The sequence below is a fragment of the Oryzias melastigma genome, linkage group LG13 (genome assembly GCF_002922805.2).
Source record: "Oryzias melastigma strain HK-1 linkage group LG13, ASM292280v2, whole genome shotgun sequence".
NCBI lineage: Eukaryota > Metazoa > Chordata > Actinopteri > Beloniformes > Adrianichthyidae > Oryzias > Oryzias melastigma.
In genome coordinates, this window is record NC_050524.1 from 22,443,952 (window position 1) to 22,458,185 (window position 14,234).

The window sequence follows — 14,234 nt, forward strand, 5'->3', positions numbered from 1 at the left end:
CACACCTAGGGGCAATTTAGAGTCACCAATTAACCTATGAAGCATGTTTTTGGACGGTGGGAGGAAGCCGGAGTCCCCGGTGAAAACCCACGCATGCACGGGGAGAACATGCAAACTCCACACAGAAAGGTCCCAGTCGGGAGTCGAACCGGGGCCTTCTCGCTGTGAGGCGAGAGCGCTAACCACTTGCGCCACCGTGCAGCCCTCAATTCAATTCAATTCAATTCAATTCAATTCAAATCAAATCAAATCAAATCAAATCAAAACATAACAGAAAAACAAAAAAATCAAATCAAATAAAGTTTTTTTTTGTTGAGCACATTTTAAACATGAAAATAACTTTGCTTAAAAGATTTTCCAAATTAAAAAAAAACAACAAGAAAGACACAAACATATTTATATATTTGTTAAAAAAAGAAAAAAATGGATCACAAATGAAAGTAAAATAGCTTTTGTCTTCGGTTCCTGGGTTTTGGCTGCAAAAACTACTGTAGCAAATAAAAGCTTAAGTGCAAATAATGAATTTACTTAAAAAATGTAAATAAAAAATGCTGATTCTAGTTTTTATAAATCAATAAAATACTCTTGATTACTTCTGAGGTAATCAGTGAGTCCAGTTTGAGCTTTTTAAGAGCAGCTTCTGGAGTCAGGCTCTGAGTAACACTGAATCACCCCTGGATAACCACATAACACCAGTCATTTCAGGGCAAAGCTTTGCACACGTGAAAAGTTTCTGCTCCAAACTTTTTTTCTTACTGCTTCTGTCAGCACTCATCCCTCCTCCCTCCCTCTCTCCTCTATCTCACACTACCTCACTCTACCACGCTCCAACAATGACTGTGTCTTTGTCCCTGCACAGCTCGCCTGCAGAGCCTGTCGTGTCAGCGTGAGGACTTCTCTGGGGGCTTTAGAATGAGGAAGGAGGGCAGGTTGATCCGCTGGATCTGGTGGATTTTGCTCGTGACGGCGTTGTTCCTGCTCGGCTTCATCATAGGTAAGGAGAGTTGCTGCTACATTAGAATAACTGACAACAGCAAATGCAAACTTGGCAGTGTAGATAGTCAACTTCAAGATGTAAAACTTTCTTCAGAGCCAGCTGCATTTGCCTCACAGTGAGCTCAGTTCTCACAGCTGTGCTTCAACGGGTTGTTTTACTGAGACCATAATGGTAACTGACTCTGAAAGAAGCACAACTTAACTGTGTTGTTAGGAAGAGCAGAGTCCATCTGAAGTCTGAAGGGTTGTGTAACACCGGCCTTCTTAGTTTAAAGTTTGTCATGCATTCTGCAGATTCTTTCAGGAGACATTTTGCTAATTTGTGCTGTTTTTTCTGTTTGTGTGCGTGTGTGTGTGTGTGTGTGTCATAGGCTGGTTTGCAAAACCCTCACACACCAACAAAGAAGACCACAAAGCTTCAGATGAGCACTTGAAGGAGTTTCTGGAAGAAATCCAGGCGGACCGGATCAGAGAGCATCTCAGGTAAAATTCCACACAAACACTCAGGAACTGGACTGTCCAGTATTTTCATCTGAGGGTATTTGGGGTGTACTAGTCACATGTGATGGTTCCTTTTTGACAGGAAGTTAAACCACTGATTCATGTTGATCTTAAACATTGAATTTAGTCTGAACTGTTTTGCTTCAGCCTCAAAAAAATATAAACCTGGACTGCTGGAAACTGAGGCAGAATCAAGTAAAACGAGTACAGGAAATGACTGAAAGTGCAAAAAAAGAAACAAAAAATACTCACAGGATCAGTGAACCTGGAGAAAACAGTGACACTTGTAAATATGTGTAGCGTCAAAAGTTGTCACAAATTGGGTGTGTGAATGTGTTTTGAGCTGCAAACACAACCACACTCACAAACCATTTGGTGGTTTAACCCCACGACCTAATAATGCAGTGTCAAGCAGGGAGGCTTTGGATCTCATTTTTAGAGTTTTTGCATGGATTTGAACTCGTGGCCTACCATAAACAGGACAGAAACGCTGCCTTTAAGGCCACTGAGTCGGTTGCTACGATGTATGTCTTCAAAATCCAAACAACTTAAATACTAGAATTCTTGTTGCTTTTGGCTCCAACCAGAACCAGCCATTAAAGTTCCTCTCCAATCACATTTTGATCTATTTTCACAGCGTTCCCTGTGGCTTTTAATGAAGATAATACCATTTTTAGATTTAAAAAAAAAGTTTTTAAACTGATGGTTTATATGACATAGTTTCTTAGAAATGTACCTCTAAATTGTGGGATGGGATCATTGGCATGGAGCAACTCCCCCTACTTCCCATCATCTTCCTGTTTACAATCTCTCCCCCTAGCTTACAACCCCTGACACCCCAATCTTACATTAACAGTGCAACAAAAATGGCGAGCAATATTAAAGCTCTCCAGCCATACAGTTTTAACCCTTCCGCTCTCTTTGGGGTCCAGATGACTCCAACCACATATTGATATGTGAGTCCTTCCATGACAAAGGTGGACAGGATTTTATGTCTGTCATGGACATTAGTGAAACTCAAAAATCAAAGATAAAAAAAAGTTCTGCGCACTGTCTTGGGGGGTCCAGATGACCCCACTTTTAATGTAAACAAACTAAGGAGAGCGGAAGGGTTACGCTAGTGGATGCATCCGAATTGAGCAGATCGGGGAGCTTCTGGCTTGCCGTAGTAGCTCCTACGTCACAAATACAAGCTTTTTCCAAGGGTTGGGTATCGGTTATAATTTCCAGAAACAATTCGATTCGATTCACGAGAGCAGGAATTGATTAGATACCATTTTTTTCGATTCTTTAATTAAATTTTGAGTTTACACATTTATACACATTTGTTTAGAAATACATTAAAAATCTACTATGTAATTTGAATATATTTATAATAATCTGAAACAGTTCACATACTGTTACATGTATTGGTAAAATAATTAGATTGTTAATAGCATACAGTGTTACATTCTCTAAAGGAGAAGCTCCAAAATGTTCAGATCTTTAACAGTGTAAACATTGCTGCTTCTCCTGGAGGACGTTTCAGTTTGGCCACTAGGTGGCGATCGCGCCATAGCATTACACCTTGTTCCAGAAGAAGACGGAAGGAAGGGAAAAACGATGTTTTAGACCACAAATTGTTACTTTAAAAATATTTATTCTTAAAAGAGTTTGGAAAATTCATGCCTGTGAGTTTATAAATATATGTATTTAGTTAGCAATGTATGTTTAGGTCGACCGAGCGTTAGCATTAGCCGTCCTATAGGAAATTCCATTAAAATTTAGCATCAAGCTAATTATTCATCAAGTTAATTTTTCTGTTAACCTTAAATCGATTCAAATCTATTGATCTTTTTTTAACCCAGCCTTACTTTTTTCAACTGCAATGTTTTCATCTGCTTCTGATTCACAGCTATTAATGCAATTTTAAGCTTAATTTTCTTTATTTATGACATCCATGATGAGAAAAACTCTACAAGAACATGTCAAACACACACAAATAATGCTATTTTTATTGAAATGGGTCCTTAAATGTTCCTATCAATGTTCTGACAGAAAATTTACCCGTCTGCCCCACCTGGCTGGTACCGAGCAGAACCTAAAGTATGCTGAGCAGATCAAAGAGGAGTGGCAGGAGTTTGGGCTGGACTCGGTGGAGATGGTGCCCTATGACGTCCTGCTATCATACCCCAACAAGTCACAACCAAACCACATCTCCATTGTTGATCAGCTGGGCAATGAGGTAGAGTTTAGATTCAATACAAAATATAACATCACAGAAAAAGTTTTTCAATTTTTATAACTGAACTTGTGTACCACTGAAGACCTCCGCCACATCACTATTCTTTAAAAGCCTTTGCTCAAGTCCAAGGTTCTGTATGAGATAAACCAGTGGAGGAGTCTACAGACAAGAGTCACTGATACAGCAGAGAACAAGGTGGAGCTCACAACCTAAACACCATTAGGATTTGCATATTTGTCCGGTTCAGTAATGGCTTTCAGCTGATGGCCTCTAAGTGGGACATCACTCACATCCACACGCAGCGCGGATAACACAGACGATATTTCCAGGCTGCTCAGCAGCTGCCAGCAGACCGCCTGACACTAAATTTGTTTAAGTCTCAGCAGAGTGAAGACTGTCTTTGTTAAAAACTGAATTTTTTAAATTTCTCTCACTCTATTTTAAGGCATCAAAGGTCTGTGCGATTTACTGTATATGAGAACTGGACTGAGTGACCCCTCCTCCTGGCATTTCAAACACCCGCTGGTTTAAAAAAAGCAAAAATCCTCACTACAGAAAAATAAACGCAGTTTTTACTCCATCTTATTTGTCAGAATAACCATTCTTGCTTAACATTTGTCTAGCATGTTCTTTATAATCATTTTTCATGATTTTATTTATGTACCGGTAGTTCAAGTATTTATATGTTAATCTGGTCAATCAGATTCGTCAATTCAGGTAGGAGGTTTCACCCGCAGGAGGCTGCTTTCACGTGGTAGGTAGGGGTGTGGTCTTCCAATAAGCTCCTGCTTGGTGAGAGTGGTTTCCATAGAAACAACTAATTCAGACCAATCACTGCATGCTGATGATGTCTGGCTCCAACATGGCCGCAGAAATTCTTCAAGATTTCAGACTTGTAGCTACTTTTATTAAAACTTTTTTTTAGTGCTCAGGATCAGCTTAAAATGAGTCAAAAAGAGGTAAACGCTTTAATAATTTCAAAGATAATATTAACTAAAGTGTTCAGTTTTGTAAAACTGTTAATACTTTTACATTGTAGCTTTATCTCAAGATCAGTGTTTACTTTTGACTGCAGTATATATGTATATATGTGTGTGTGTGTGTGTGTGGGGGTGGGGGGTGTGTGTGTGTATTTATTTACAGAACGGCACTTGGAGCAATTCCTCATTAATTTCCTGTCAAATCTTGAGATTGTTGTTGGATTTGGTAAAGAATGATCAGAAACGATTTGAGGTTTGGTAGATGAATGTCAGCAGAGTCTTGAGAGGAGATGAAATGACGCAAAGTGAAGCATGGAGGATGGAATAACACAATTCCTAAGACTTCTACACAATTAAGTAAATTGAGTGCACAAGGAAGATCAATGGCATTAAAACTGCTGCTACTTTTTTTTACAATAAAGGAAATAGTTGATAAAAAAATTTTAAGGAATTACAAGGAAACATTTATGCACGAATTCTAATAAACTTTTACTTACTGATGATCTGTGAAGCTCTGATTCATACTTTAGTTTAAAAACTACTAATGAGAAGAATACATGTATTATCTATGTGTAACCACTGACTGTATGTGAGAACTGGAGCGAGTGAGTGTGACATCAGCCATAGAAAATAACTTTCGTCCAACTCCAACCAAATGATGTCTTAAAACATTCAACATGGGGGCCAGCAGGCTCCACCTACTTTCAAAGAGGCATTTGATTGGACACTTTATAAATTGAAGTACAGAAAAAAATATTGTGGAAAAAATGAGAATGATCAATTTTAAAAAAAAGTAACTGAGCAAGAAAAGTTATTCTGACAAATAACTTATAATAACTTTTTTTCTCAATAGAAATATGTGAAGGTTTTGGCTTCTTGGAGCCAGTGGGTACTTCTTGTTTGGAACGCCAGGAGAGAGGGGTCACTCAGTCTGAGTCCAAGTAGATGAAAATAGCTCACCAGGTTTCAATATAGAGAAAAACAGTTTCCCATTGACAGTAGTACAGTCTAATTGAGTACATTTTCTTCTTTTAGGTTTTCGTGACGTCCTTGGCTGAGCCAGTTCCACAGGGTTATGAAGATGTGACAGATATTGTGCCTCCATACAGTGCTTTCTCTCCTAAAGGACAACCTGAGGTGTGTTTTTACACACACACATACATACATACAGAGTCGGGATTTCATAAAGACATTGGTAAAAATGCAGCCACTTCTGGATGTCCAGTCAAAAAAAATCCAAAAGAAGCTGGAACCAGAAATATGTATGGAAAAAGGGAAACAAACCGCTTTTATTTGAACATCATGAGGTGATTTTTATGATAGAAGTAATAAAAACCCACGTTTGAGGGGCAAATATGAACATGGGATCTCCAGGGTGTCAACAGAATGCCTGGAAAAACAAATAAGAGGGCATTCTGATGCATCCGCTTGGAGACAAACACATCCATGTATGTCTGCGTTTTCCTCGTCTGAGCTGGTTTCTGGCTCACAATAGCTCAAAAATGTTTATCGCACCACTAGCTGGGGATATGAGGGGCAGTTATGCCATAAACTCAGAACTCAACAATGAGAAGGGGGACAAGGTTACTCCGTGCTGACGGTCCTGCACACAACCGCAGAGGTGAATTTCTAATCAACTTTTGCTACTTTGCAGAAACTTTCTCCTAGAAAACAACACAGGTTTTTGGATTTTGGCTAAAAACGTCATAATCATATCAAAAGACCAATGGGGACGCTTGAATAGATCAAAAGATGATGGGAGTGAGAATTTAACAAATAAAATCCGTTAGTCAAGAGGCTCCTTTAGGAATCTGTTAAGTTCACGGTTTAGTTTAGTTCAGGTGAAAGAGTTCTGTGGGTCATAGAAAGTGAAGCATCTCACAGACTATAGGCACATCTACAGCAGGTGAGGTCGTGCCAGTGAGGCTTAATCAGTTCTCTTTAAGAAGAAAACGGAGGCCAACATAATCTAGATCAGGGGTCACTAACCCTGTTCCTCGAGGGCTACCGGCCTGCTAACCCTAGTAGATATTGATTAGCTGGATTGAATCAGCCCAGTTTGTGATTGTCTGAACACACCTCGTCCAGGTGACCAGTAATGACTGAAGGAAGCAGGGCTAGCTGCAAACCGAGAAGGGCGAGAAGGTTGGTGACCCCAGGTCTAGCTTCATGAGAGCTCCTTTGTGTCAGTCAGCCTGTTCATCCCACACTGTTGAGAAAAAGGCTTTTGTTCCAGATAGACCTGCTGAGCTTTGAAATTCAGAATTTAAAAGCACAAGGTGTAACTGCTGTTGTGCATCATAAAACTCACTGATTTACTGCTTTATGACTAAGACTTTAGGAGATAGTAGCGCACAGGAGTTACATCTGCACACTTTGTTTTGGTGCAAACGTTTTACAAACCTTGAAGACACTGAATCTGCTTCTCTTTTTAGGGGGATTTGGTCTACGTGAACTACGGCCGGACTGAAGATTTCCTCCAGCTGGAAAGAGAGATGGGCATTAATGTGACGGGGAAGATCGTCATTGTCAGATACGGAAAAATATTCAGAGGAAATAAGGCAGGAAGTGATAAATACCTGTAAAAAAAAAGTGATCCACAGCACCCTCACACGCTCATCTGTTTTTAGGTGAAGAACGCCATGTTGGCCGGAGCGAAGGGGATCATCATGTTCTCAGACCCGGCTGATTACTGGGCGACCGGAGTTCAGGTGGGATAGAAATCTGTGACAGACAGGAAGTGCACGACATAGATGTGAACCCTCAAGATCCAGCCTTGTTCTTTCCTGTGTTTGTTCTCAGCCCTACCCCGATGGCTGGAACTTGCCCGGCGGAGGAGCTCAGAGGGGAAATGTCCTCAATCTGAACGGAGCAGGAGACCCACTGACGCCAGGATACCCCGCTAAAGGTGTATGAGGGCACTGCCAGGGCAGAAGACCTCTTTGAATTATCTGACACTGACTCTTCTCTTCTTTTTCTAGAATACACATACAGATTCAGCTTGGAGGAAGGGGTGGGACTTCCAGACATCCCTGTTCATCCAATTGGCTTCAATGATGCAATTCACCTGCTAAAGTATACCTGTTTGGCCTAGAAATTTATCAGTTCTGTTATGACAAGTCATCCTTTTGTATTTAGGGCATTGACTGTATCTGAGAACTGGACTGAATGAGTAAGTGTGATGAGAAGTGGTTTACTTACGGTGCGAATCAAACAAAGTCAATTCCGTCGCTATTTTGGCACTAGACGACATCAGTAAGCAGTGACTGGTCCAACTCGGTCTAAGTCAACATTTTCTATTGTAACCACTCTCACTTATCAGGCTTGAGCTTGTTGGAAGTCCACACCCCTACCACTTGAAAGCAGGTTCCAAGAAATCTGACAAACATTTTGAATGTTAGACATAAGGGCCAGCAAGCACCGCCTACTTTTATTGAGACACCTGATTGGTCAGTTTATAACTTGATTAACTTTAACTTTAGAAAAAAATCATGGACTAAAATGATGATTATCAAGAATATGTTAAAGAAATGGTATCAGAGCAAGAATGGTTATTTTGACAAATATATTGACTGAGTAAAAGCTGCTTATTTCTCTGTAGAAGTCTGTGAATTTTATTCTTTCTGAAGCCATCAGGTACTTCCTGCTTGCATCGCCGAGGAGGAAGGGTTGCTCAGTCCAGTTCTTATGAACAATCAATGATTTAGGGAAATAGTTGCTAAAATTTCTCTGTAACCTGTGGAGTTTGAAGAAGTTTGGGCAACACTTCCTTTTACAGTGCAGTACTTACAGGCTATTGAAGTGGTATTTACGTAGTACTTTTTTTGGTACCTGCTGGGCACTTACTTACATGGTACTTTTTTGGTATCTAATAGATACCTAGTATTTTTTTGTACCTACCTGGTACTTACAAGGTACTTTTTATGCCATAATGTGGTACTATTTGCTTCATACTATCTACTGGGTATTTATTTTATACCTACTTTATATGTATTCTGTACACACTGTTTTTTTTTTTTTTTACATAGTACCTACTGGGGATTTACGTGTTGTGATACCAGAGGTAAGAATCTAAGTTCAAGTAAATTAAGAAGTAAATTCAAAGTACTCTATTTGTACTTACCCTGTTCTTACCTGTGATAAATGTATACTTGTATGACGCTTTTCTACCTCCCTTAAAGGCCCAAAGTGTTTACAGGCACAGTCCCATTCACCTATTCACACACACATTCACACAATGATGTGTGACGGCTCTGCTGCCGAACACTAGCACACAATCTAAAATCACCAGAAGCAATCCCCAAAAGACACATTAACACAACATGTAAAAATACCCAGTAGGTAGGTACCCTGTAAGTACCGAGTAGTATGTATAAATGTCAATACCACTTAAATACCCTGTAATTACTTATCTGTACCATAAAAGGAAGAGTTACTGAATTTTATATGATTTGAAATTAGATTATTTTTAACAGGAACATGGGAGGAGAGATTCCACCCAACAACTGGAAAGGAGCCCTGAATGTGTCCTACAGGATTGGACCGGGCTTCACTGATGAGTTCAAGAGCCAGTAAGAACTTGTGGATTTTAGCGCATTCACACACAACACTGCGACAAAACCATTGTGACGAAGACCAAGAAATGACTAAAAGGAACCCCATTTTATCAAAAGTTTCCATGTTTCTGTGTCCTTCAGATTGTTAGTCTTTTTTCTTGATTTTTGCCAAAAACTTTGCGGCTGTCACTCTACAAGAAGCAGTTTTACTTGTGTGTTTTTTTTCTGTTTTTGGTGTTTTTGATGTTGTGTGTCGTCACACTTCCCACTATGTTTCAGGAAGGTGCGCATGAACATTTACAGTAACAACCAGATAACCAGGATCTATAACGTGATTGGAAAGATCAGAGGAGCTCTGGAGCCAGGTACATGACACTGATATAGTTGTTTCACAAGCATAGCGGGGCCAGCAGAGTACCCACATGAGTCATTAGTGGCAGTTTTTGTGTAGGATCCTTAATGTTAGTATTTCAAAGGTCTTTGTCACGGTTTGTTCAGACAGATACGTGATCCTGGGAGGACACCGCGATGCTTGGGTGTTTGGAGGAATCGATCCGATGTCTGGAGCAGCAGTGGTTCATGAAACAGTGAGGAGCGCCGGGCTGCTGCTTGAAAAAGGTATAAATACATGAGGCGATAGTATTTCCCGCAGGTTGTGTGTTAGAAGCAGCATCATTTCTGAGCTGCACTCAGATAGGGCACAAAAGATGTTAAAACAACAAGGAAACAAGGAAATCTGAAAGTTAGTGCATTATCTATTTGTGATAGAGAATTGATTTTCAAGCATGGAGCCAACCAGGTGAACCAGCTTTTTCCAGTGCTGTCTTGATCCAGCAGCTTTGTGTCCTTCACAGCAACTCTGTGTTATTTGAGATCTGCCTCTATATCTTGCCTTTGGGTCCAATGATTGGCTTATGGTCGTCTCCGCCTGTGACCCTTGAGTCAAAATGGAGGATGGCTATGTAGAGTGGTCAAGTGTTGAAGGACATGGTCAAGCCAGCAGGCGTGTCAGGGTACCCAAGGCTGGCATGATCAGGCTCTTAGCACTTTGCTGGGGCCATTTGATATTCTCAGTGGTCCTGAGAGATCTGCTATTGAAACCATTTGTTAAAGAATTGTTTAGAGATTTTGAACCATACAGGATGGAGAGTACTGCCAACACTTTATCTTGCATGAAATGGTTTGATACCACTAAAGTAGTTTCAGGGAGACTGCAGGGATGATCAGGTTTTTCTGCCAAGAATCTCTGAGTACAAAATATGTTAAAAACACAAACACAAAAAAACTACAGTTTTCATTGGGGTGGGTCTTTAGGACCTGATCTAATATTTGAGCGGACCTTCCACACACGTAGTCACAGGGCCACAAGTAAGCAGAATTAACTAGAGTGGTAATACAATCAAAATTGTGTTGTCTACCTATGTGAATGCTGGGATTTAGGAGATTAGGGTTAGAATTGGGTTATAATGGGGTTTAGAATTGGAGTTTGTGTCTACCTCTCACTTCTGTAAATGGAAAAAACTCACAACAACATCAAGAAGGCAGAAAGTGTGTGTGTGTGTGTGTGTGTGCAGGATGGAGACCGAGGAGGAGCATTATATTTGCGAGTTGGGACGCAGAGGAGTTTGGTCTGCTGGGATCTACAGAATGGGCAGAGGTAACAGATTAAAGACACAAACAGGCTCTGTTGATGGTGCTCTCACAGATGAACTGTGTTCTGGTCTCCACAGGACAACGCCAGGCTGCTGCAGCAGAGAGCTGTGGCTTACATTAATGCAGACTCTGCCATCGAGGGTGAGTGTGTCAGTGTGGTTTGGATCGTCTCTCAGTCGGAGATCCGGCTCGGTTTGTCTCATGATCTTGTGGAATTACAGGGATGTACACACTGAGAGTCGACTGCACTCCATCACTGCACACTGTGGTCTATGACGTCACCAAGCAGGTGAGACCCAAATACACGGTGGTGGTGATACACACTTAGGTTTGTTTTGTGTTGGCCACCATTTTTTTCTTCTTGGTTCAGATAGCCAGTCCAGAGGAAGGAGAGGAAGGAGTTTCTTTGTATGAGAGCTGGCACAAAAGAGACAACTGGACCAATGACCGCGACGCTCCGAGGTAAACAAATGGCGTCCGTCTGAACGACGTGATAACGAGAATGAAGAAACTTGCAAGACCAACAGCGCAGACTTTAGGACCCACTCACCTTTTGATTTGTTTTCAAAGCAATCCTATTGGTCCTTTAGTTATGATTATACCAGTTTTAGCCAAAAATTTCTAGAACAAAGTATCTGCAGAAATGCAATTTTAAGCTTTATTTTTTATATATGTCCTCCATCATCAGAGAAATGCTACAAGGACATGTTAATAACACCAAAAACTATTTTCATTGGAGTCTGCCTTTTCAGCTTTTTATAGTCGCAGTTTAAAGATTTTACAATATTTGAAGTAAACATTAACATTTGTTTTTAAATTGCAGGACAGTAAGAACCTCTGATGCAAGTATTTTGCTCCATATAATTATACTACCACCCCCGTGATACTGTTAAAAGTCTTGCTCTGTGTTTAAACTCCTTCATGTGGTTGTTTTAAAATAATTCTTGAGTTTTTATGTGATTTAATGAGAGATCAATTTAATGCCATTGTAGAAAGACTGAACTTTTGAAAAGAAGTGTTATTCTTACAATTTCTTTTATAAAATTCTTGCAATTATGTATTTCTGGTGAACTTTATGATTCAGAACACTGACCATGCCTGTGTGATCTCTCTCTGGCGTGATAAAGGATCAGTAAACTTGGGTCTGGAAGTGACTTTGAGGCCTATTTTATCCGGCTGGGAATAGCTGCAGGCAGAGCCAGGTACACAAAAGACAAGGTGAGATGTGGAACATTTTCAAAAGAATTTTTTACAGTTTTATTATGTCATATTGTGAGATTTAAGCCCTACTGTGAAAATAGTTAGTTAAAAATCAGAGACTTAATGGCTCAGTTGTAATGTGTTCATAGGTAATCGTGAGCACAGATGTGATAGGAAAGGGTCTCTTTCTACTAAAGCACTCAGTAACAAGTTTTATGAGTGTTTTTTTTTTTGTTTATTTGTTTAGAAAACTGAGCGCTACAGCAGCTATCCGGTCTACCACAGCGTGTATGAAACCTTCGAGATTGTGGAACAGTTTTACGACCCATCCTTCCGGAGGCTGCGGGCGGTGGCTCAGGTGAGAGGAGGACTCACCTTCCTATTGGCTAATTCCCAGCTGCTCCCGCTTGATGCCAACGAGTACGCGGATGCACTGAGGAAGTACGCCCAGAGCATCGCCCAGCTGGCTGAGCAGAACCCAGATGAAATGGCGATGTACGACGTGTCATTTGGTAAGTTATGTCGGTGGAGCCACAAACAGTGGGACGACATAAGTCTAAAAAAAACTTTACTTTCCAGATTCCCTGTTTTCTGCTGTGCAAAACTTCACCGTTGCAGCCAGAGATTTCCATGAACGTCTGAAAAACCTCAACAGAGATGAGTAAGACAATCTAAACGAGTACATGTTCTTGAAATGTTTCACAGTGATCTGTTTACATCATACTGTTCTTATAAAAATGTGATAAGAATGATCCGTTGGACATATGAAAGCCCTTTACAGACACGCGGTGGGTGTCCTTCAGTCCCCTGCAGGTGCGGCTCGTGAACGATCAGCTCATGTACCTTGAAAGAGCCTTTATTGACCCTCTTGGTTTACCTGGCAGACCCTTTTACAGGTTAGTCTTACCTGCAGAGATACACACCAATTTACTGGAGTGAATGAAAAATCATCTGTTTAAAGATCCACTCCAGGATTTTTTTTTTTTTACTAGTTCTCATAGCATTTTAAGACATATATAAAAGTTAGTGCTGTTGATCGATTAAAAAAATTAATCAGTTTGTTAATCAGTACTGTTTTACTGAGTATATTTTATTCAACAAAATGCAGCTTTTGAGCAATAAAAGGCCAGAGATAAATCTTTTCCTTCATTTTTAGTGTCTAAAATGTTTTAATTTGTAAAGTGTTAACTCAGAAGTGTAATTTGTGAGCACAAAAACACATCAACAGTAAGATAGCAGAACTGTAAAGACTCATACCTGAAGTATTACTCCAAGAAAGCAAAGTTGATGACAGTCAGAATTTTACATGCTCTGGATGAATACTCAAATCTGTTTGGCTGGGTGTTGATGCCCACCAAAAAAATGGTTCTGGTTACATATCCCAAATATTCTAAATCACTGTGCAGGCTTCTTTAACACAAACTTCCTTCATCACCTGGACACAATTTTCAATATCCTGTGACCTTTTGACATCTTCTCTCCTGAAACAGTTCTTTCTCCCAACTCTCTTCTGTTCCAGGCATGTAATTTTTGCTCCCAGCAGCCATAACAAATACGCAGGCGAGTCCTTCCCTGGGATCTACGACGCCTTGTTTGACATCCAGAACTCACCCAACCCGAAGAAGGCATGGCAGGAGGTCAAGCGGCAAATCAGCGTAGCCGCCTTCACCGTCCACGCTGCAGCCATGACGCTGACCCCACCAGCATGAATCCGTCCGGATGGGATGAAACAAGAATCATGACTTCAAGCACACATACAGAAAGAACGGTCGTTTTTGCTGTCATTGCCTTCGATTTGTTAGACAACAACATTACACTTCATGTTTTTTGTATTTTACTTTACAATGCACCTCAATGCAATTATACCCTTATATGTGAACCCCAAATAACTAGTATTGAAGTTTAGGAAAACTGTCCTGATATGGAAAAAGAAACTACACCTTTTCTAGTTTTATTATATTTTTAAATAAAATATGTATTTTTAACTCACTGGTACAAAATAAAGTACTAAATGTCAATTTTCTGGATACTTGTAAAACCCTTTAAGAAGTTGTCACTGAATGTTAACATTCAACCTGTAAATATTTCATCTAGTAACAGCAGCAGCAAGACAAAATTACGTTT

The 14,234-nt window shown here is 40.2% G+C and overlaps 1 protein-coding gene across 3 annotated transcripts; it reads left to right on the forward strand.

The window, feature by feature from the left end:
* The first annotated feature begins 807 nt into the window (after positions 1-807).
* On the forward strand, positions 808-14,228 carry naalad2 (N-acetylated alpha-linked acidic dipeptidase 2). Of its 3 annotated transcripts, XM_024277853.2 has the most exons (20): positions 808-994; positions 1,368-1,479; positions 3,535-3,721; positions 5,737-5,838; positions 7,137-7,262; positions 7,332-7,412; positions 7,504-7,609; positions 7,683-7,776; positions 9,177-9,272; positions 9,537-9,622; positions 9,756-9,875; positions 10,832-10,914; positions 10,988-11,051; positions 11,132-11,199; positions 11,281-11,372; positions 12,038-12,128; positions 12,358-12,622; positions 12,690-12,771; positions 12,914-13,006; positions 13,630-14,228. In XM_024277853.2, the coding sequence occupies exons 1-20, from the start codon at positions 913-915 to the stop codon at positions 13,817-13,819; spliced, it is 2,220 nt and encodes a 739-aa protein (XP_024133621.1). In that variant the 5' UTR covers positions 808-912; the 3' UTR covers positions 13,820-14,228. The 3 variants fall into 3 exon arrangements, with proteins under 3 accessions (XP_024133621.1, XP_024133622.1, XP_024133623.1); XM_024277854.2 differs by lacking the exons at positions 808-994; positions 1,368-1,479 and adding an exon at positions 3,058-3,167; XM_024277855.2 differs by lacking the exons at positions 808-994; positions 1,368-1,479; positions 3,535-3,721 and adding an exon at positions 5,632-5,664.
* The last annotated feature ends 6 nt before the right edge of the window (positions 14,229-14,234 follow it).